The sequence below is a fragment of the Nymphaea colorata genome, chromosome 12, assembly GCF_008831285.2.
Source record: "Nymphaea colorata isolate Beijing-Zhang1983 chromosome 12, ASM883128v2, whole genome shotgun sequence".
NCBI classification, from domain to species: Eukaryota; Viridiplantae; Streptophyta; class Magnoliopsida; order Nymphaeales; family Nymphaeaceae; genus Nymphaea; species Nymphaea colorata.
In genome coordinates, this window is record NC_045149.1 from 22232147 (window position 1) to 22254335 (window position 22189).

General features: G+C 38.9%; 3 protein-coding genes across 3 annotated transcripts; all 3 read left to right on the forward strand.

Annotated features, from left to right (window-relative positions):
* The first annotated feature begins 116 nt into the window (after positions 1–116).
* LOC116266331 (conserved oligomeric Golgi complex subunit 6) lies at positions 117–7337 on the forward strand. The gene is made up of 11 exons (XM_031647497.2): positions 117–682; positions 833–885; positions 1557–1704; positions 1798–1905; positions 3159–3226; positions 4458–4581; positions 4690–4836; positions 4918–5181; positions 5254–5538; positions 5909–6061; positions 6614–7337. The coding sequence occupies exons 1-11, from the start codon at positions 467–469 to the stop codon at positions 7130–7132; spliced, it is 2085 nt and encodes a 694-aa protein (XP_031503357.1). The 5' UTR covers positions 117–466; the 3' UTR covers positions 7133–7337.
* Positions 7338–10263: 2926 nt separating this feature from the next.
* Positions 10264–15475, forward strand: LOC116266323 (WAT1-related protein At4g19185-like). Its single transcript, XM_031647488.2, has 7 exons — positions 10264–10776; positions 11290–11352; positions 11436–11552; positions 11658–11943; positions 12541–12696; positions 12976–13127; positions 15030–15475. Exons 1-7 carry the CDS (start codon positions 10586–10588, stop codon positions 15223–15225), a joined length of 1161 nt encoding a protein of 386 aa, XP_031503348.1. The 5' UTR covers positions 10264–10585; the 3' UTR covers positions 15226–15475.
* A 1341-nt stretch (positions 15476–16816) lies between these two features.
* LOC116266308 (pentatricopeptide repeat-containing protein At1g02150) lies at positions 16817–20677 on the forward strand. Its single transcript, XM_031647464.2, has 2 exons — positions 16817–17311; positions 18203–20677. Exons 1-2 carry the CDS (start codon positions 16952–16954, stop codon positions 19358–19360), a joined length of 1518 nt encoding a protein of 505 aa, XP_031503324.1. The 5' UTR covers positions 16817–16951; the 3' UTR covers positions 19361–20677.
* Positions 20678–22189: the final 1512 nt, after the last annotated feature.

A 22189-nucleotide genomic window follows, 5' to 3' on the forward strand; every position in this document is an offset into this window, starting at 1 on the left:
AGCTTGTGTCTCGGCTCACTTGAAGGGCATAGCGTAGCATAGTTGATCCAATTGATGGCAAATAAAAGTTTAACCGTCAGTTTGATTTTCATAAGCTATTTATGTAAACGGCAAATGATGAACACGGCTCTCCAGTCTCCACTTGAGTTTCAGAGCAAAGGCATAGGGAAGGGAAGGGAGCTGTGGCTCTTTTCCCACTCGAATTGAACAATATAACGTAACTAATCCTTGGATATCCACCCAAACTCCAGTGGATCCTGTTGTCTGGGGCGGCTTACGATTTCCTGCAGATGTAAGAAAACCAGAAAAAGGAAACGAAAAGGAGCGAGAAAATTGAGGAAATACCGGTGCTTTGTGCACTCCTCTGTGCCCGTACAGAAGAGAAGGGGACGAGCCGATGAAGGGCAGACCCGGCCCCCTATCAGCGTAGCATAGAGAGAGAGAGAGAGAGAGAGAGAGAAGGGCGATGGCGGTGGATCTGGCGCCGGGATTGTCCCGGAAGCTGAAGAAGGTGCTGGAATGCCGGACTGACTCGCCGGAGGTGGCAGCGTCGCTCGCCACCCTCGACACCTTCTATACCACCAACACCCCGCACGACCGCAGGCACCTCAGATCCACCATCGAGAAGCGCTCCCTTTCCATCAACCAGGAGTTTCTTCTCGCTGCGTCCCCCGCATTAGAGGCATGGAAATAAATCATCCCGTGAAAATCGTTGCCAATGTCGTAATTCGATCTTCTTGGGGCCGTCATTTTTGGCGTTGAGAAGGATATAGAAGTCGAATTCGTGGGCTGTGCTTGAAATTCTTTTCTGATCTCGATGTCGTTGGTGCAGGCACTGGATCGTGTGGAGGAAGACGTTAACGGATTGGCCGAATGTTGCGATAAGTATGTCTTCTTTTCCGTGCTCTTTCCGTTCCCAGTTCTTTTTGTAGTTTTGGTTGTTGTGATTCTGAATTGTTGGTGATAACGCTTGGATTTTGTTGTATTTAAGTGTCCATGGTGATTGAATAATTAAGAAAAATCGCCTACATCAGTGCAAAGGTTTCCCACATGTGATTTTTATTGTTCTAACTAATGCTTCTGGTGCTTGATTGCGGTGCATTTGATTTCTATCTCTCATTTGGATCCTTATTGTTGTAACTGATGGTTCTGGCTCCTGATTGAGGTGCCCTTGATCTCTGTTTCTCATTTCTGAGACATATGGTTGCTTTAGATGGCTGATGCAGCCTTAGTGATCATTTTGAGGCTGTGTCTGTTTGAGATTCATTTTGAGAACAGTTCATTTTTGCAGAGCTAAGCAAGGATTGTTTTGGATATCTCTGGAAGTCACATATCAGCACCTCTGATAATGACATCCAGGCAATGATATTTTGGACCCTTAAGAAAAGATCATCCAAAGGATACCTTGAGTTCTCACCCACCAGGGTTGGAACTTGAAATATATGATCGTTAAACTGCCTTGCAATTGTAATTGTACTGTTATTATTCAAGTTTTTGAAATTTAAAACAGTAAAATGACTTTTTGTGTCTGATCATATATATTGCAAATTTTACAGGATCGCAAAGGCGTTGAGCAACTGTAACATAATAACCGGAGATATTATTAGTACCACTGAGAGACTTGAGCAGGAGCTTGAGAGTACCACTCAAAGGCAGGAGATAGTTTCTTGTTTTCTTCGTGATTATCAGCTTTCCAATGAGGAGGTTTGAGATTTATTCAGCTGTAAAATTTTCAGAGTCTTTAGCATAATTTGACTAAGATCTGGTTCTTACCTAAGGCCATCAATTCAACTACAGATAATTGCATTAAGGGAGGAAAATTTGAATGAGAATTTCTTCAAAGCACTTTCTCGTGTTCAGGAGATCCATACCAACTGCAAGATACTGCTTAGAACACATCATCAGGTATTTATCTTCCTTTCTTTATTGTTAATGCATATTAGTAATGTGCCTATATATGCATGGATCGTCATACATTCAATAATCTGATGATCATCTACAAAGACGTGGGCACTTTCTATCTCACAGATCTGTCTCTGGTGTTTTTTTCTTTCATGGGTTAATTTCGGTGTTTATCAAGGTCTTGGTGCTCTTTTAATGTTGGTATGGTTTCACAATGCAAAACACTATTCAACTATCAGCATCATGAAAGAACTCCTGTGATGGGAATGTTCTGATCATGGTTTAATTTTCAAAATTTGATATTGGGATGGAAATCTCTGGGTTGTGAAGATGCAGCCTATGTAGCTTATATAGAGTTATCATAATTCCTAGATCTTTGAGGTTTGTTTATCTTTATATGAGGCAGTTTTTGTTTGGTTAGGCTCATAACACATTTGTGTGTCCCTGTAATCAGGGGCGGAACCAGAAATTTTTCATTAGGCGGGCCGAATTAAAGTTTCTAAATTTTGACTAGGGCCGAAATATCATTTTTCAAAATTTTTATATAGAACAAGTGAAATTTTTTAAAATTTACATGTAAATTTAAAAGAAAAAAGTTTTTGAGGTGGGGCCAAGGCCCAAGCGGGCCCTACCTTGGCTACGCCCCTGCATATAATGTAAGTTGGACTAATCGGAAAAGTTCATGCACCAGTGCTTCCCTTCTCAGACAATTGGCATTAGGGCTAGAATCCATGATAAATATGAAAAGATTTGTGGATGCTATGTTAGTGAGAACATGTTGCTTTTATTTTTTTCCCTTTTCTTATCTTTGAAATTCCATACTGGTTTTATTGGTATTTACTTGATATGGTCCTAAATATGTGGTTTTACATGTTTAACTTGGTTAATGAGGATTAAAGTTTCTGCTAATATGAGCTTTAAATATGAGGCTAATTCTATTTAGTTTCTTGTAAGAAGGTCCTCAATTCTCTCCTTTCATTTAGTTCTTTTATCTCCTTGAGATGTTATTCTTTTACTCTGAAGAATATTAATCCTTTCTTTTTAAGCATTTGTTGATTTTGTGGTCGGTACATTGTATAGATCATTTAGTTCTGAGAAAAACTTTTCTTTCTCTGGGTAGCTCAGTAATCATTTCAGTTGTTTTAATGGCTTGAGCGCCTATACCTGGGGAATGTATATTTTTTCTTTTTAAATCAATCAAGTAGAGATGAATACTATATGGTGGTGGTGTAATGTCAACACTCTCTTTGTTACAGCGTGCAGGTTTGGAGTTGATGGATATGATGGCTGTTTACCAGGAAGGTGCTTATGAGCGTTTGTGCAGGTAAAGCTTTCTCCATATTAGAAAATGTGCTTCTTAATTGCAGCTTTGCTGCCTTTTGAGGTATATGTAAGAAGGAATACGGCCATTTTCTAGACTAAGATGGTCTTGTTAAATGATTTGATCAGACTTTAAACCATGAATTCTGTTTGTGGATGGACTGCAGCAACTTATCACTTTTACACAGCAGCAATTGGCAACATGCATGGGGAATGGCAAGGCAGTTCTTCAAATTAGTTGACCTTTCACTGTAAAACATGAGATAAAGCATGATCAGCATGGCAATGACCAATAATAACTGTTTCGTTTTCTATTAATTTTTTTTGGATCCTTTTTGTGGTCAATTGGTATGCTATGTCAACAAGACAGATGCACACCTCTAGATGTCAACTCATCTATTTCTAAGAAGAACCTATGCCAGACAGGCCTCGCATCATCTTATAATTGTGTACTATTAAGAATTATTAATATTGGATGCACCTATATTCAGAAAAATGATGTTTTATCATGACATATATTATATTTGATTATTTTAGAAAACTATACATTTGCCACCAAATGCAATTAATTTTGGAATGAAATGTTACTAAAGTAAGCCTTCTATCATCAATTTTCTGGTAGGAACCAGACATAAATTTACTACTGTCAATGGGAAGGTATAAAGCAGACTAAAGCAAGAAAAAAGTGAAGCCATGCAAAGAAACTTTAATAGGAATTTTGTTTGTGGAGCACTTAACTGTTTGCTTTGTTTTACATAAATTCATGATCATGCAGTTTGACTTATATATATATATATATATATTTATTTATTTGTTGATGTAATGTTTAAGAATACAGGGTCACACTGTTAAATTGTTATCTTTTCTTCTCTTTCATGCATAAGGTATTGATATGCAAAAATGTGGACCAGTTATACATTACCCAGAACGTAAATCGTAGTACGTTAGAGCAATGCTCTTTACTGGCTCGTCTGGTTTCCCAGTGTCCATTTAAATACATAGCCTTCCTAGAAAAGGCTACTTGGCTGGCTCAAAACTGTTCCACATTTATTGATTCTCTTCTTACTTGGAATTCATGGTCAATGTCGGATTTGTGGATGTCTTGCCTCTACTCAACACAGAATTTATGGTTTGCCTATAGAGTTCATGGTCAATATCTGATTTATTAAAGTCTTGCTATTTTTGTAAACACAAATTATGTTCTGCCTTACCAAAACAAAATCCACTGGTGGTAGGTGGGTGCAAGCCGAATGCAGGAAATTGGGTGACAGTGACAACACTGAAGTTAGCGATCTTTTAAAGAAAGCTGTTCGTTGTTTGAAGGAGAGACCTGTTCTTTTCAAATACTGTGCTGAAGAGGTAACGTTTTCTAATAGTCCAACAATTACTTAAGGTAATAAAATAGTGCCCTTACCAAGCTTTGACAAAGCCTCATCCAGTTTCTCTCATGATATGTTATCCATTTAGGTGGCAAATATGAGGCATAATGCACTATTTAGACGGTTCATAAGTGCTTTGACTCGGGGTGGACCTGGTGGACTGCCTAGGCCTATTGAAGTGCATGCTCATGATCCTTTGCGTTATGTAGGAGACATGTTGGGATGGCTGCACCAGGTTTGTTGACTTTTTATTTTCTGCTTTTCTGTTTGGTCATTTGTTTGCAGCCATATTGAGTTGTTTTTTGCTTGTTGTAAGGCTCTAGCTTCAGAACGGGAGCTTGTACTGGTTCTTTTTGATCCTGATGCTGCACTTGACACTGGTCCTACTGCACGACGATTCTCTAAAGATGGTGCAAACAATTCAACAAGATTGGAGACTGACCTAACATTTGTTCTTGATCGGATATTTGAAGGGGTATGCCGTCCTTTTAAAGTGAGAGTTGAGCAAGTTCTGCAATCACAGCCGAGCCTTATACTTTCATATAAACTCAGCAATACCCTGGAATTTTACAGCTACACCGTAAGCTTCTTTGTCTCTACCTCTGTATGCTTTTCTATTTATTTTTGTCTAAACAGTTTTCTCCTCCCACAGGTACAAGATTTGCTTGGAAAAGATACCGCTCTTTCTAATACATTGTTGATTCTAAAAGATGCTGCTCAGCAGACCTTCTTTGACATCTTAAAAACTAGAGGAGATAAGATCCTAAAGTATCCTTCAATAATAACAGTTGACCTATCCCCACCACCATTTGTAAGTGAAGGTGTTCTGGTTCTGCTAGAAATAATTGATACATACAACAGCATGATGGTTCCTGCATCAGGGAAAAAGCCAGATTTTGAACCAGTGATATCTGCATTGTTGGATCCCATAGTCCAGGTAATGTAATCTTGTCTTTATTGTCAAATTATTTTTCCCTTTATCTTGCTCTTTTGAATTGGACATCTTAGATATGTACATCTGAAGCATTTATTCTTTAGCTACTGAAAATCTATATTAAGTGGAAGATTTTCAGTACATATATTCATGCCAATGAGAGGAAAACGTTGGAGGATCAGGTCCATGCTTTCACAGGAGAACTCTGTTTGATATTTTGTACTTGTCCATACGTCCAGCAGAAAGAATTTGGAATAAATAGAGTTGAACTGACCATGCAAAATCATAAAGTAGCTGCATCTGTTAATATTTTTTAATGCATAAGAAAAGGTTGAAGATACGGCATTCACTGAATTGCTGGAGCCTGTTGCAGATGTGCCAAAAGGCTGCAGATGCCCAAAAATCAAAAGGGACAACTTTGTCATCCAGACGGAACAAACTGGGCTCAGATTCACGTCATTTAAATCGATCCGCATCTTCTTCAGTGGATGCAATTCTGAACAACAGTTTGGCTTCCTCTCTTCAGGTCAGTTGAATGTTGTATTACTGCAGTATTGTTATTTTCCTTTTAGGGATATTAATAGTCTTTCAGCACCATTTTCTCACTGTTGGTATTTGATGCTGTGCACCTCTCTTTTCACCCCTCTTTTATGCACTGAATGATATTGAATTAATCAACTTAATTTACTTAATTTTCTTCTTACTGGAACACTTTGATGAGAAATCCACTGTGGAAGTGAAAAAATTTAACCATACTTAGTGACACGAAATGAAATTTGAGTTTATTCATGTATTTTCAATTTAGTTAATAAAGGTATCTTGTGTCAGACCTTCAAAGATTGATAAATGAGAGCTGCTATAGAGTTAAGCTGTTTTTTACTTTGTCTTTCTTTCCAGATAGAGTATCCATATTCATGTCAACATGTTTCTGTTCTTTTGCATGTAAAATTCCCATGGGGCATTTGGTATCTTAATGTGGTTTTGTTCCTTTTCTCGAGTTTGGAAGATGGTGGTCCAGAATTTTGAATGGACCCAATTGATCCAGAAATTCATGGTGATAACTGTCCTTTACTTGCAGCATGCTGAAACCCCTTCGACGATTTTCCTCATCAACTGTTTGTCAGCCATTCAACAGCCATTGTTGGGTCGTGAAGTTGCTGAGAAATATGTAAGCCGTCTTGCATCTATGATTGGGGCCCAGCTAAACATTCTTGTGGACAACGAAGTGGATGCTATTCTCAGGGCTTGTAGTCTGTCTGACAAGATGTCCTATATTCAGCGATTAATCAATGAAGAGCAAACCAGTGACAGTTCATTGCCTCTAGCAACAATGGAGGAAACATCGCCTCCTGTAATTTCAGAGAGTCTTAGAGTTTTCTTTGCCATTATCACTGGCAGTGAGGGCTCCCTTCCGGAATTTGAGCAGATGCAGGTTCCACAACTTAGGTCAAAGGCTAGCGTTGGTGTGGCAAAGGCCCTTGCAGAAGTGTATGAACGTATATATGGTGCTATAGTTGATCCACGGAACCAGTATCCTGAACCTAAGTCATTACTGAGGCATCCACCAGGTCAGGTGCGGACCATCTTAGGAATATGAGTGTCCTTCACATGTTGATGGCCCCCTGAATCCAGCATGTCTTGCTGAAAGGTGGTATTGCAGACTTCCTTCCAATCAGTTGTAATTTTCTTCTGGATTGCCTGAGAGTGAGACCCCACTGAGTAAAATAGCAATTCGGGTTGCACCAGTGTTTTTATACCAATTTCAAACTATAAGGTCAATTCGTCTTTCTTTGTTCTCTTTATCTTCGTCAGCTCCTCCTTCAAATTTTCATGCATGTGCTCACGTTCCGACATTAATCTGAAATTTATTCTATGAATAAAACGAGATGAAACATGATCACTACTGCATCTCTATTTTCATTTGCTTTGGTCACCAGTTTGGTGAGCAGGTCGTACCGTTTTATTACATTTCAGAATAAGTATCCACTTAGCTAATCTGTTTTTTCGAGTGCATGAAAGATTAACAACACATTATTTCAACTCAATTCCTTGAATTAAATTAAAACATGCAGCTCACTAAAATCCCAACAAAGCAATAATTGGACTGAGTGGCTGTCATACTTTTGTTTACCCCATCAAGATATTAAAATTTTCATACCTGGCCTCTTGGTTGGAAGGAATCTCTATGATGACCCAAAGCACTATGAATTTAGAGTCGCTGTAGTGACGAAGCAATCTATCGGAATTCCATCCCCACGCATAGCGACAGCCTTCATTTGGACATCTGGGTTGGGAAGGAATAGCATTTTGCTCAAACATATACATCACCTTTCAATTGGCCTTGCACCATTTACCTTCCGACTAGACTAGCCAGCGGAAAATGAGAAGGGTGGGAGTGCCCTATCCAACTGGCTAAATGCATATTCAGTATATTGTCATATTTTAGTATGCTTATACAGATAGGGTTTCTATCGAAATGCTTAGCAGAAAATACTTGACATGTCTCGCTTATTAATAGTAATTACAGTTAAGGTAAAAGGGTAAGTTTTCTATTCAGTACTTTTTTTTTTTTTTTTGCATATTGTGTCATCATGGAGTCCAAAAAAATTCTCAAACTATGTACATATTAGAGAGCAATAATACTATAATAAGGTAATCACAGAGCACCTGCACCACTTACAAAACGTTTATTGCTTGTAAAATAATATGTTTTATTTTTTCCGTTCAATCTTATATATACAACTTCTTTTCAATATATATATATATATATATATATATATATATATATATATATATATATATATATATATTCTTCTAGTAGAAAAGAAGTTGTATATCACGTTGTCATATAGGCATCTTAATATCTTGAAAAATAAGTCTACCACAATATGCTAACTTTTTTTGGCTTGGCATTACATGTTTTTTTGGTGTTTGAATGGCATCAAACAAATAATGTTGCATGTACATATAAATTCTGATACAATATTACAGCCACCAATGGATTTGTCGACATGGGGTCGTTCAAATAGCGATAAACGAAATGGTAATTTCAGGTACCCAGTTTTCTGTGGTTAAAATACATTTTTAGTGGTCCGGATTCACCTTTCGGTTCTGACCGGCCGCGACCATTGTCCGTCCCATGTTCGTCCGCTTCCAGACCTCATAGTTCATAGCAGCTCTTATAATTTTCTCCATCCCTCAAGTATTAAGCCTGCTTTTCAATGATACTTATAAGATTGGGTTGTTGCAGTTACCGGTGCCGTAAAATATTTGGCCTGCACTTTTTTGGTTGAGGGGCAGTTGAGTCACCGATCCGGACCAGAGGCCAGCTTCATTTACAGTAAATTTTGACGTGCTGTGTGGTCAGCCTGCCTGAACTGCTCGGCTCAAGTCAGTGCCATATCGTCCACCTTCCATGAATTCATCTTGAAAATTTTTCCTTTTGGTTTTTTGAAAGATGCGTTTCTTTTTTCTGATTCATAGACGATTTTGATTTCGATGACGTTCAGCCGATTCACTGAATTGTTTGGTTTCGGATTCGATTCAGAATTTGCTTTTTGGTAACATCGAGTCAAACAACTAAATTTGAAGAACATAAAACTTGCTTTTCAGCGTTCAATTGTTTGCAATTCAAGCAATCAATTGAGTAACAAAGAGCTTAGAATAACGCTTCTGGTAGTTCTGAAGTTAAGTTAGCCTGATGTCCTTTTCTTCTGTTCTTCTTTTTTTGTCAAGCAACAAAAACACAGAAGCGAAGAAAACTACCCACATGTTTTCTAGGTGGTTCGCCTCTAGTAAACTCACTGATTCTTTTGGGGTTGCAGTGGCTTCAGCATTCTCACTCTTCCCTTTGCCAAATTTTAGAAACAGGAAAGGTTCCAAACATATTTTGATTGATTGAAAATATGGAAAAGCCACAGAAATTTCTATGTTCATAGGGTATAATGTTATGAAGCTTATGAGTTGCACAATCACCATCAGCAACAACTAATACTGTCAACATCGGTTTTGAAGGTGAATCATTATATAAAATGATACAGAGAATCAGACTGCATTGGGTTCAAATTCTATTGAATTGGGCTGAATCATCTTGTTTTCCAATTTTAAGAATAATTTACAATTAATTTAAACTATTTCAAGGAGCATATCATAACTGATTGCAATCAATTTAAACAAATCTAGAAAATAAAGGATAAGTAAAATATGTAGTTTAATAACTTGGGAGCTCCTCTTATAATTCTCATACTCTTTACTATTTTTGAGCATGTAACTCAGATTTAAACCTGCAGTTTTGCTGTAAAATAATAAATTTTAAAAGAAGTTGAAGGGGAAAATATTTGAATTTCTTTACAAGAAGAGCTTCTAAATGTTTCTCCCTCAAGCTCCTTAACTTGATGTCAATGAAATTTAAGGTTCGATCTTATATCAGCTTCGTTTGACATGTTAAATGTTAAAGTGGGGATTCTTAAAATGGATTTTTCAGCTGGTCTGAGAGATTTACATTTTAGTAAGCATCCGTTATCAGAGCAGCAAGATCCACGCTAGTTGCTGCATCCTACTTACAAACATACGCTTTTCTGGTAATACAAAAAATTGGGCTCGTTTATACCAGGAAATGTGAACTTTAATAAAAGTAAGTTTAAAGTTTTTTTTTTAATGTTTATTTGAATTTACATGAAAATGAAAACGCCGTAGATCCGAGTGTTGAGTCGGTCAGAAGCAAAAGCAAGAGAACGAGGATTAGAGACAAGGGGATCTCTCTGCTGAGACGAGAGATGAGCGGATCTCACCTGGTTAAACGTTCGGGGAGGACGATGTTGCTCCTACCACGGTGAAAGTTCGGCGAATTATAAACTCAATTAGTCGGCGAATTACAATCTAAATTAGTAGGGTGACGTTGATGACTAGTCCGACGACCAAATCATGTACCACGCGATACAGTCACCAAATATAAGAGAGAGAGAGAGAGAGAGAGAGAGGAGGCCGGCATTGAAGAAACGGTTCAAAAATGAATTAGCAGAAGGGTAACGAGGGGATCGGCTTAGGAAGCATGAATTTGATGGTGGGCGGCGATGTTTGGAAGGCTCATGCAGCCATGGTTCTTATTCAGGTTAACAACGGCGTGTACCATGTTATCACGAAGTTGGCGCTTAACGTCGGCATGAATCAGGTGGTCTTCTGCGTCTACAGAGATATGTTAGCGCTGTTCCTTCTCGCCCCATTCGCTTATTACAGAGAAAAGTATGACCTCTTTCAAGTTCTACTTGCATTTTTTTTTTTGGGTTAGGTTTGCCTTGTTTTTTTGTTGACCTTCGAAAGAGAAACCTGTGCCGCGCCCAACCTTGTGCAATCCGGATTTTGCTGATTTGCTTAATTGGTTGCTCATTTGAAGATGTTAGCTGATTTGCTTATTTGGTTAGTCATTTTGGGAGCTTAGTGTGTGAATTTAGTTTTTGGTAATTGATAATAAAAGCATGAGAAGAAATTTTCATGTTTGAATTTTCATCTTATACACGCACTTCTGTAGTTTGTATGATTTAGGTGATGCTACTATCCCAAAAGGGGGGTATTTGTGGAATGCCCTTGTAATTCAGGATGCCTATTTTCTAAATTGTTGCAGCAAAGTGTGTGGTGTGTCTCCTAACATCATTTTAAATGTACTTTTGATTATATTATGTTGCTGTTAATAATTGGTAGCTAAGAAATGGAGTTAGAAGGAAGAATGAAATCACATGCTTATTATTTTATATGCAGAAGGACACGACCGCCCTTAACTCGTCAGCTTCTTGTGTCATTCTTCTTTCTTGGTCTAACTGGGTAAGAATTTATGCTTCTATTGTCCCCAAACAATTTTTCGTGTCTGGGCTGTGAAACATATTAATTTGTTAATGCCTGTATAGGATATTTGGAAACCAGCTTCTGTTTCTCCTTGGCCTTGGATACACGAGCCCAGCTTATGCTGCAGCTACACAGCCAGCCATCCCTGTGTTTACGTTTATATTGGCTACATTAATGGGGTAAAGACTGCAAATGTTCATCTCTTTTGGCTGATTGTGTTAGCCCTTAGGACCTCTATGCTGCCACCAATTCGATTGTCATCTCACAAACCTTTGTTGCCGCAGCACAGAGACTGTTAACTTACTTACAAATGAGGGGAAGATGAAGGTCTCTGGCACGATGATCTGTATTTCTGGAGCTGTACTGATGGCGACCTTTAGGGGTCCAGCAGTAATTGGTGATGGAGTCCTGGACCTTGATGCCCACAGTGATACAAGTGCAGTATCCCAAATAGAGACAGTTGGGTGGTCGAGTCATGGCTTGTTGGTATTTGGGCTTGAAAGATGGCATATTGGTGTCATTTGTCTCATAGCTAACTGCCTATGCATGGCCATATACCTGGCTTTACAGGTAAGTTGCATTTTATGTTCCCAGTGTCTTTTTTTGTGTCACTGTGTAGATCTAAGATTTTTAAATTGAATGAGAAAAAACATCAAACTACCCTCCACACTGGCTGAATGGAGCAATTTATTGGTTTTCATTGTTTTTGGCTGCTTGGAAGTATGATGCTTCCTTTGCGTTGACATTGGTTCTTACCTTCTCTTTTTGCTTTTCTGCACCTTTTGGTATGCGTCAACAGTCAATAGGTAGATTTTACATGAATATTTGAATGTGTGTTCTGAAATTAGCTCGGGCTACTATACAAGGCATGATCACTATCTTTGTGTATGTAATATGACATTTTCTTTTGCCTAAATTCTTTACCCTTTTCCATTCCATGCTCATCTGCATAAGTTAGTTTTCTGTTGTCCTGTTTCTCATATGCTTGTCTTGGTCGCAATAAACCTTAGCTACACAAAAGGGTGATGTATATTATTGCTAGCTGCCAAAAGTTGGTTGTGTTTGGAGACATGGTTATGAGAATTGGGAGTTTTTTTTGGCTGATGTGGATGGCTTATTTTCTTTCTTTCACTTTGTTTCCCCTGAAGGCTTTAGCAATGATTGCAGGCTCCAGTTTTAGTGAAGTATCCTGCCAATCTGTCACTGACTGCATATTCATATTTCTTTGGTGCACTGCTAATGGGATTTACTGGATTGTTTACAACCAGTGGCAATACAGATTGGACTTTATCAAAGTCTGAGGTGCTGGCTGTTATATTTGCAGTAAGTCCTTACTTATGTTTCATCTGTAATCATTATGTCTGATGCATGACCGCTTCAAACATTTACTAAGCTTTCCTTCTCATTGGGTCCAACAGGAGGAAATTTAATAAAAGATTTTTATGTTAAAATTTATATCTTCTGAATCCCATTGATGTGTGCTTTCCTTGTATTTCAATTACTTACATTTTTCTGGCAAATGATTCTAGACTCTTCTAACTGTTAGATATTTTAGTTTCCTTCTCACCCTGTGCTAATATACTAAGAGAATTTATTTTTTAGGGAGTTGTTGCATCTGCTCTCAACTATTCGCTTCTGACTTGGTCCAATAAAATAATTGGTCCGACGTTAGTAGCATTATATAACCCACTCCAACCTCTGGCATCTGCTTTTCTGTCACGGATTTTTCTTGGAAGCACTTTATATTTGGGAAGGTAAGACTTCAGCACCAATTACTTCATGCAACTTTAATTGTCTTCTTATTGTGTCCATGATTTGGATGCATGAACAGGCAGCACCAAAAAAAAAAAAAAAAACTTGGTATGACAACATTTTCAAAAGTTAGGATCTGGGACAGGAGGTGTGCAAATGCGCATATAAAATTGATGACAAACTCTTAAAATGCACCTGTAAAACTCAAATAAGGAATTATGACCATACAAAGAAAATATATGAAGTTCATCATGAAGGATTGATTGTGTCTGACAATTGTTGGACCGTGTCTATGAGATGTCCTGGTGTATTTGTGAAGTATGTTGTGTCAATGCAGGATATGTGCTAAGCGCCCACTTGACATAGGATTCTTGCAACCACATTTTCGTTCTCTCAATAGTGAAGACCCATATTCTGATCCGTTCAGCTAATTGTGTTTTGAGATTCTTTGAGATCTAAATCTACATCTAGTTCCATGAGTTTATTGAGCGTATTAAACTGCACAATTAGTTCATCATGTGATTAGGATAAATATCTCCCTCATTGGTATCATATCGTATCTGACATGACACCAACATATCTGTATGTAAAGACAACCTTATATATATGGACAAATCATGGCTATGATTCTTGTTTGAGAGAGAGTTTCCTTGTAGGCTCATCAGCTACTTTTATGATAGTTGTGTTTGGTGTTACAATTTCCTTGCTACATTATAAAGGATGGTCAGGCAGAAGGGCATACAATGTTCATGGTTTTGGAATGTAAAAGATATTACATAATCTGTAGTCGTATATCACTGAAGTTGGTGCATAGGGCAGAAGAGATGCACATTATACTCTATGAGTGTAGGTTATGATGAATGTCTTCATTTGTCATTAAGAAATAAGTCCTGATATCTTGGGATAGCTTGTATTACATTGCGCACTGCTAGGTGTTCTGAGTACCTGTTTTTAAAATCCAGTGTTACTCTTGTCACCCTAGTCAGGCCGTGTACTGCGTTATAGTACTAACAAAGTTTTTGTCAAAACTGCTGAACCTATTCAGCACCTGTATCATCCTGTCCGTGACAACAGCGTTATGCAGTAATACCTTCCCCAATCTGTTAAGCTATTATTTGTGGCAGTGATTCATCTTTTCCTTGTCTTCTTCAAACTTTTCTTCATTCCTTTCATATGGGCAGCAAAGTTACCTTACAAACTATGGAAAATTTTGTATAGGGTCTGAGGATGAACAGTGTCTTGACTGCTTTTAACTGGGATCAATGGGCAAAGCCCATATGCTTTGATGAGATTTTTTGTCCATGGAAACAATTAGAACACATTCAACCCAGATAGAGTACCCCCATTATTTTGCTCTGCTTCTAGATTCATAGGGGGTCTTTCCTCATCAGATTGTGCAGGTGAGACACACTTGATTTTCTGGATATCCAATCAAATGAAACCATAGGCTGGATAAATTGCACTTGCCTCGTGACCTTTTTTTCAACTCTGTTAGATTACATGCATGGTTGACATGACAAATTCTGGCTATCCTTGCTAGTTGCTTCTCTTTGGGGATTCCTCTTTTTCTTCTCAAAAATCTTGTTCTCTCTGATGGTAAGAGACTCCTTGATGAGAAAAAGACATTTCTGGGTTACGGTAACACGACACATGCTGCATGTTGAGAGAGATCAGATTGGTTCATAAGGTGGTCTTCAGTTTTTGACCTTATCAAGCATGCTCTTTTGTATTGTTGTCTTCTGCTTAAAGCAGAAGTTGCTCACATTACATGCCACACCACTGCTTTACTTGCTTTTCTCTTGGTCATGATCCATTATTCATCTCAATATTGTGTCAAGAATCAAGATAGATGTAAGGGGAAATCAAAAAAGAAGGAAACTGATGGCTGTATCTGGTTCTGACAGTATTGCTGGTGGGGCTCTCATAATTGCTGGTTTGTATATTGTAACATGGGCACGGCACAGAGAGAGGGTGGCAGCTGTCTGTGCTGCACTCACGAACAGAGAATCTGAATCACATATGCATGAGGACGCACCACTTCTTAATAGTTCATTGCAATGGTCAACAACGAAGTCGTCAAAACAACCACATGAATGTTAAAGTGTAAATTTTATTTTCCTTTACTTCATGCCCATCCTACATATGTTCCAGTTACTTGGAGCTTCTGAAAATATAGGAAAACGGAGGTTCCCTTAAGCGCTCTGTGAACTTGGAAGCTATTTGCTTCTTTAAGAAGCTCTATTTGTAGTCCACTTGTTCATATGAGAAATTCAACCTACATTCTTGTTATTATTAACTTGTAAAAAATCTGCATATAATAGATGCTCTTGCACAAAAGGTCAAAGTCGCATTCAAGGGAAACAATTGTGGTTATTACGTTGATTCTTTGACTCGCGGTTTTTTGTTCTCTTTATTTGCTTTATGCTTTTCATGTGAATTTCTTCTTCTTTTAGAGGAGTTGCGATAACAATATCTTATGAAATTAAGGAAGTTCGAATCTTAGAATTTATGGTTATGAAGTTATTCAAACCAGGGGCATGGTCCTAATTGGATTTGAGTATATTATCCCTTTTATGAGTATAATACTTATCAAATTAATGGTACCCTTTTCTCTAAACTAAGATTGAACGTTTAGTACTTCGATCTAAACAAATTTTTTTGGTTTCTTATATGGAATCTTGTCCTACTTGCCTTGGCAGAGAGTTTTAATCTTAACGTGCCTTTGATTTGGAGTTTTCCACTGTTCAAGAGAGTGACTATATGCATATATAGATGTGAGTCTCTTTTGCACCAAATTGATTTATGGAAGGAGAGATATTCATGCATGAAAATGACTATGCATTAGTGAACCAAATGAACCGGATCCACCAACAACCTTGGTCTCTGCCCTGACTTGAGGTAAGCCAGCGTGATCTGCTCAAAGCAATGTTGTGAAAACTGATTTCCATACGGCCCAAATCGGCAGGTCCTGAATCAGTTGTGAATCGGCTAAAAATATTGAAATAAATAACATATAAAACTCAAAAAAAAGAAAAGAAAAAGTACAAAAGACTACAGATATTCTGAAAATTAGTGGGTATGGAATCAAATCAGTTTGCCACCGATTGGATGTTGGGCGCTTCTGACAAGATCGGCAGAAACTTTGACCGACTGCTGCATTTATACTTTATTAGTCTGGTTCTTTTGAGAGGATAAAACAAGACTCGGAGTTAAGCTGTTGGATCAGGATGCTTTGAGATCCAAAACTATAGGTGGTCTGATCTGCTTTTCTTCTAGTCAGGGTAAGAGAGTTAGCCCTTGTGCATTGATAGGGTAGGCCGGCACCTCATTAGATGTAAGGATAGTGTGGGCCAGGACTGTTGGCGGGTTCTTGAATACAAGGGGGCGACGAGTTGGTGTCTTCTAGGTGACTAGTTCGGATCATGAGACTCTCAAAATTGCCCATCCATATTTTGCAGCCGAACCTCGAAACCCACTGTCTTTTTTTGTGAGATTAAATGCTCTTAGCTAACAGTAACAATATGTTACAATCTTATGTATCTTCTCTAATGTTGAAGCAGATTATGAAACAATATTCCAAGTAGCTCATAAATCTACTCTAATTGGATACGGATAGACCCGGTTCAGCAAACCTGGATAGACCTGGTTCAGCGCAGCCTCTCTGAATAGGATCTGGATAGACCCAGTTCAGCGCCACTCTCTCTCTCTCTCTCTAAACCAGAGCCATTTGCAATTCGAGACCATCGTCATCACTGCTTCTTGCTATCTACATTGCGACGCGTCGGAAGATCCGCTCTCTCTCTCTCTCTCTCTCTGGGACACAACCATGAACTGCCAATCCCATAAACCCTCCTTCAATCCTCTGCAATTCCCTTCTTGCGCACCCAGGTTCCCGCTTGTGACGCTTCTCTCCTTCTCTCACGCGCTTCGTCGCAACCCATTTCCCCTCTCTCTCAACTCTTCATTTACCCAAGTTCACAACTATGGCACCATTGATTATGAGAGCAGAGAGGCGTGGAATTGGAGGTCTCTCTACCGACGAATTGCGACCATGCGAGACCCCAACTTTGGTTCGTCATCCGTCCTGAATTGGTGGAGAAAAGAGGGGAGGAAGGTCTCTTCCTGGGAGCTACGCAGAATCATTAAGGAGCTCAGGAAATTTCGACGTTTCAAACTCGCTCTCGAGGTCGGTTCATATATTCCATTTTTAAAATTTGCTTCTCATCACTTTTGGTTGTGGATTTTTTTATCATCCGTATATGTTTGGTGGGGAGCAGTTCTTCCTGATTAGTTCACTTTCTTCCTTCATCTTGTGGCGTCTTCGTCCTGGATGGTTTGTCTGTATAATTTATTCCGGCTTTTTGTTCAATTATGTTCTTTTGTCTTTCTTCCCATTTCCTTTTTTTTTTTTTTTTTTTTTTTGAGAGAGAGAGATCTCACATGGGCCATTGAGTAAATCCTGCATTTTTTACGTTTATAAAAAAGACTTTTCATAAATAATTATTACCAATGAGCTGCCTTGTATAATAATTTACTTGGAATTTTCTGTCTTAAAAAGTTAAAAATAGATTCAAATCACTTGCTTGAATTTATACTCAATGGGCCAGATGATCTCAGCTGGCTGGCTGTAGCAGGTGTAGCAAGTCCGACCTCTAGCAGACTCGAATTTTAGTTGGACGTCCATAAATTGGAACATTACGGGGTTTGGTATGACTTCATTTCACCTCAAATCTGACCTATGACAACTTTCGCAGAGAGAGAGAGAGAGAGAGAGAGAGAGAGTGGCTCTGATTTGTGAAAGTGATGCATGTAAGGCAAATGTATGTATGTGCATGTATAGATTTTAGTAACGATTTTTTTTTTCTTGAAAATTTCCTTTTAGATCATAACAAATAAAATGGGGACGCTTTGAAGGTGGACTACATGGAAGTAACTTTGCTAAAATAAACAGGGTAGTTTTTATTGTTCAAATAACTTTGGAACACCTGATTTTTTTTGTGCCATTTCTATCATCACTATGATTTTGATTTATCTCAGTTACGGGAATGCTTATCTTCATTTCTGGAATTTCTTTCAGGTATATGACTGGATATTCGAACATTATAAAGATTTTAAAGTATCCTCAAGTGATATTGCAATTCAGTTAGATTTGATATCTAAAGTGTATGGTATTTCCGATGCTGAGGAGTTCTTTATGAGTTTGGCAGAAAATTCTAAAAATGAAAAAACTTACGGTGCTCTTCTGAATGCTTATGTCAATGCAAAAGCAAAGGACAAGGCTGAGGTTCTCATAAAGGAAATGAGATCAGAAGGTTATCTTTCTCACGCTCTTCCTTTTAATGACATAATGACTCTATATATGAAAACAAATGAATTTGAAAAGGTGGATTCTATGATCCAGGAAATGAGAAAGAGGAATATAGCCTTGGATATTTATTCATACAATATTTGGATAACAACATGTGCTGCCACGGCCAACACAGAGAAGATGGAAGAAGTGTTTAACCAAATGAAACTCGATAAGAATGTTAGTATCAATTGGACTACATATAGTACATTAGCTGCGATGTATGCAAGACTCGGCCTGTTTCAGAAAGCTGATAACTGCCTTAAGGAGCTTGAAAGTCGAATTTCTGGTCGTGACAGGAAACCCTATAATCATCTTATTAGCCTGTATGCAAATATTGGCAAAAAGGAAGAGGTTTATCGTATCTGGAAATCCTACAAAACAAGTTTTGAAAGCATACCCAATTCAAGCTATCACTCTATGATGTCTTCGTTGGTTCGATTGGGAGACCTTAATGGTGCTGAAGAGGTTTATGAGGAGTGGGAGTTAAGTAAATCAACCTATGATCCCAGAATTTGCAATGTTTTATTGGCTTCTTATGTCAGAGAAGGGATGTTGGAGAAGGCTGAAATGTTTGTCGAGCATTTCTGCACAAGAGGTGGACGTTCGAACCCAACCACATGGGAGATCCTTGCAGAAGGATTTATCAAACAGCAAGAAATAGAGAAAGCATTGTCAGCCATGAGTGAGGCAGCATCCATCAAGAAATTCCGGCATTGGCAACCAAAACCCAAGAACGTTGAATCCATAGCAGAGTTGTGTAAGGAGAAAGGTGATGCAACCAGTGCTGAATTGCTAATAGAGATCCTGAGGAAGGTGAAATATTTAGATACTGAAACATACGATTCATTGACTAGAGCTTGTAATAAGTCAGGCAAGCCTGTTTGATGGTTCCAGTTTGTGTATGGAAAAAGAAAAGGTTGATAGGGATGATGATGATACTTACGATGCAGTCTGCTAAAGGTTATACTCTTTGCTAAAGGTTATACCATCTGATGCCTGAAATTTGTCGAAGATCTGCTATCGATGACAGGAACTATGTTAGTGGAACATGGCTAGGGTGCTGGAAATGAAGCCTCACCGTGTCCTAGCTGTTGTGTTCCTTAGATTCATGACTGGATTCCAGCAACTGGCCATTCTGTTCCTTACGTTCTTGAATGGGTTCCAGCAAACAGCAATGTTGGACAACTGTCATTCATACACTGGTCCCACACTTTTTCACATGCATGTGCATACCTTTTTAGTGTTTTGTAAAGGAGTGGCGCATGTGAGTTGAAGCTCGAGACCTCTACAAATGATCCAACATATTGGAAACCAGGTATTGGATTGGAGATCAAGCTAGCTGCTCACGCATGTGGCCCTATGGGGGAGTAGAGCTCATTCTTGTTTGTTTTTGGGGTTGGGTTTCTAGGAGATGTAAACAACTTCGACTTCCGTGGTACTGGTACCGATGATCGAAGATGGTATAATGGTGTTGGTGGATAACAAGAAGCTGATGTTTCGCTGCACTCAGGTTCAGTGGAAAACGGGGTACCTAGAACCTGGTTCTGTGACGTTGTAGCTACCCATCCACCCTGATCTTGGTGATATTTAATCTCAACGTTGGTAAGTTTGTAGGAGGTCGATGAGTTCAAGAAAACCAAAAAGCATGATGAATGGAATAGTAGAGGTAATAGAGAAAAGCCAACTGTACAACAAGCAAATCCAATGCTTGTGTGGACTCTCCTGCGCAAGAATCTGGTGTATCTGGTGGCAGCGAAGCAGATCACCCCACCTGATGCTGATATGTCTTGCATAATAGCCATGGTGGAAAGTTCCTGCTGCGCCATGTTGGGGAGATAAGTTCCACTGATTGGTGATATGAACCGAAGCTGGTTTCGTTGGCTCTTAATGACGGCATATTTTATTGGTATTAAGGGCAGCCAGGAAGGCCTCACATGGGCATCACATGCCTCTTTCTTGCCCGACTCAAAGCTCGTATTGAAAGCTATATCACCTCCTAGTTTCATATTCCTCTGTTCGATGCACACATTGACAGCTCAACAAAGTGCGTAGATCTTCTGTTCCCTAGGTGCTCGTCTGTAAAATGCGTAGAGCCACAGTGGTGAAAAAAAAAACCGGGGGCTTGTCCTAATGTTTCCGTAACAGAGTCCACCTTGCATCTGTACTAATTGCTATTTTATCAATGGACAACAGATCAATTTAGCTGGTATGTCTTTAATGAGGGAGCAAGGGAGGCGGGAAGTTACTTGAAGGTGACTTTCTTATGGACTTTAGCTGTTGTAGGCAGGGTAAAATTTGCGGAGTCTCTACTAAACAGTAGCTTCTCAGGCTAAAGCTGCCGTGAGATTTGGCCAAGACATTTCTTTTGGTTAAAGAATTAGCTGCCAAATTGGTTACTGACAGCTTTGTTGTTTTGAAAAGCAATAATTCAGGACTCAGACAGCACCACCACTGATATCCTGATCGCTACAGATCATTATTAGCCTCTTAAAATGTTTTTGTCGCTTACCATTATTTAAACCATCAACTTAAGATGCTGAATGAGGTTTGATTTACATTTCGGGATCTGCTGCATAGCCAGTGGTTTGGAGCCTACCGCATCAAGTGCAGGCAAATTGTCCAAGCCCAATTTGTTTTGCCTTTTAGCCTTTGCTGCTGCTACAATAAGCATGGGAATTATGATCCCGACAAGTCGTTTTCATGGTCTCTCGCAGCCAATTTGTTTTTGTCACATACCGCGGGTGAATAAATAGAGCATGGTTAAATTTTTTCTCGTTGACATGTGATTCGTAATATTAGGAAAAGCCTCAGCTGGCACTCCCCGCTTATTACGGATTCACCTTCGCTGTAACAGGCAGGCCTACACACCCCTCTATCTGTTCGCTCTTTTCACAGTTTCTAAGAAGATGACCATCATGTCCTAACTTGCAGCAACCTCTGTTTCTTACATGGTTCTTCACTTGACCCCCTCTGCTAATCATCAGTATCATGAAGCAGAAGAGCAAAGGTTACCAAGATACTGTGCTGCTAAACTGGCATTTGGTGAGAATGTTTGACAATTTGAGATCTGACCCTAACCGATGTGCTTATAAATGAAGGCTATCTGGTAGAGACGTAAACATGGCATTACCAATTCTTACATGATAGCACTCAGTAACCAGAGTTAGAGGTTAATTTAGATGATATGATAAATGTGTGGATTAGGTTGCAAGCTATATCACCATCTGCTGGTGATAGAGACACCGGCACCAGCCATTACCGCCGGAGGTCCCGCCTCGACACTGGACCAGCGAGGAGTGATGATGCCATCAAGTTTCATTTAGTCGACCATGCTTGTTGCCACAATGGGAGTGTGAAGACTCTTTTGTGAACCATGTTAACCGATTAAGTTATCTAATTCGGATGCTCAGTTATACAGAAACCGATTCGGAAGCAACAGGATGCTAATCTGTATACGAAATATTAACCATCTGATTATTTCATGATTTCAGTTCAACAAAAAAGAAATCGCCGAATTTGGAGCTCAATTATTATGAGATTTAGGTGGATATGGGCACAAAGGAATCGGATTAAATTGGCCCAAAGCTCAACAAACCTCAACTAAATTTCGTCATTGCAATGAAGATTGCATACATCATCATTCAATTATTACTATACAAATTGCATGGCCAGCCATGGCCAATGACCCCTATTGGAAAAGAATTAAATGTGCTC

Bases quoted from the DNA above. Each gene is read 5' to 3' on its own strand.
- LOC116266331 (XM_031647497.2), top strand. From the start codon at position 467: ATGGCGGTGGATCTGGCGCCGGGATTGTCCCGGAAGCTGAAGAAGGTG. The intron at 4,582-4,689 runs GTAACGTTTTCT...TTATCCATTTAG, and splicing joins TCAAATACTGTGCTGAAGAG to GTGGCAAATATGAGGCATAA. The intron at 6,062-6,613 runs GTCAGTTGAATG...CTTTACTTGCAG, and splicing joins GTTTGGCTTCCTCTCTTCAG to CATGCTGAAACCCCTTCGAC.
- LOC116266323 (XM_031647488.2), top strand. From the start codon at position 10,586: ATGAATTTGATGGTGGGCGGCGATGTTTGGAAGGCTCATGCAGCCATG. The intron at 10,777-11,289 runs GTATGACCTCTT...TTTTATATGCAG, and splicing joins TTCGCTTATTACAGAGAAAA to AAGGACACGACCGCCCTTAA. The intron at 11,944-12,540 runs GTAAGTTGCATT...CAATGATTGCAG, and splicing joins CCATATACCTGGCTTTACAG to GCTCCAGTTTTAGTGAAGTA.
- LOC116266308 (XM_031647464.2), top strand. From the start codon at position 16,952: ATGAACTGCCAATCCCATAAACCCTCCTTCAATCCTCTGCAATTCCCT. The intron at 17,312-18,202 runs GTCGGTTCATAT...AATTTCTTTCAG, and splicing joins GTTTCAAACTCGCTCTCGAG to GTATATGACTGGATATTCGA.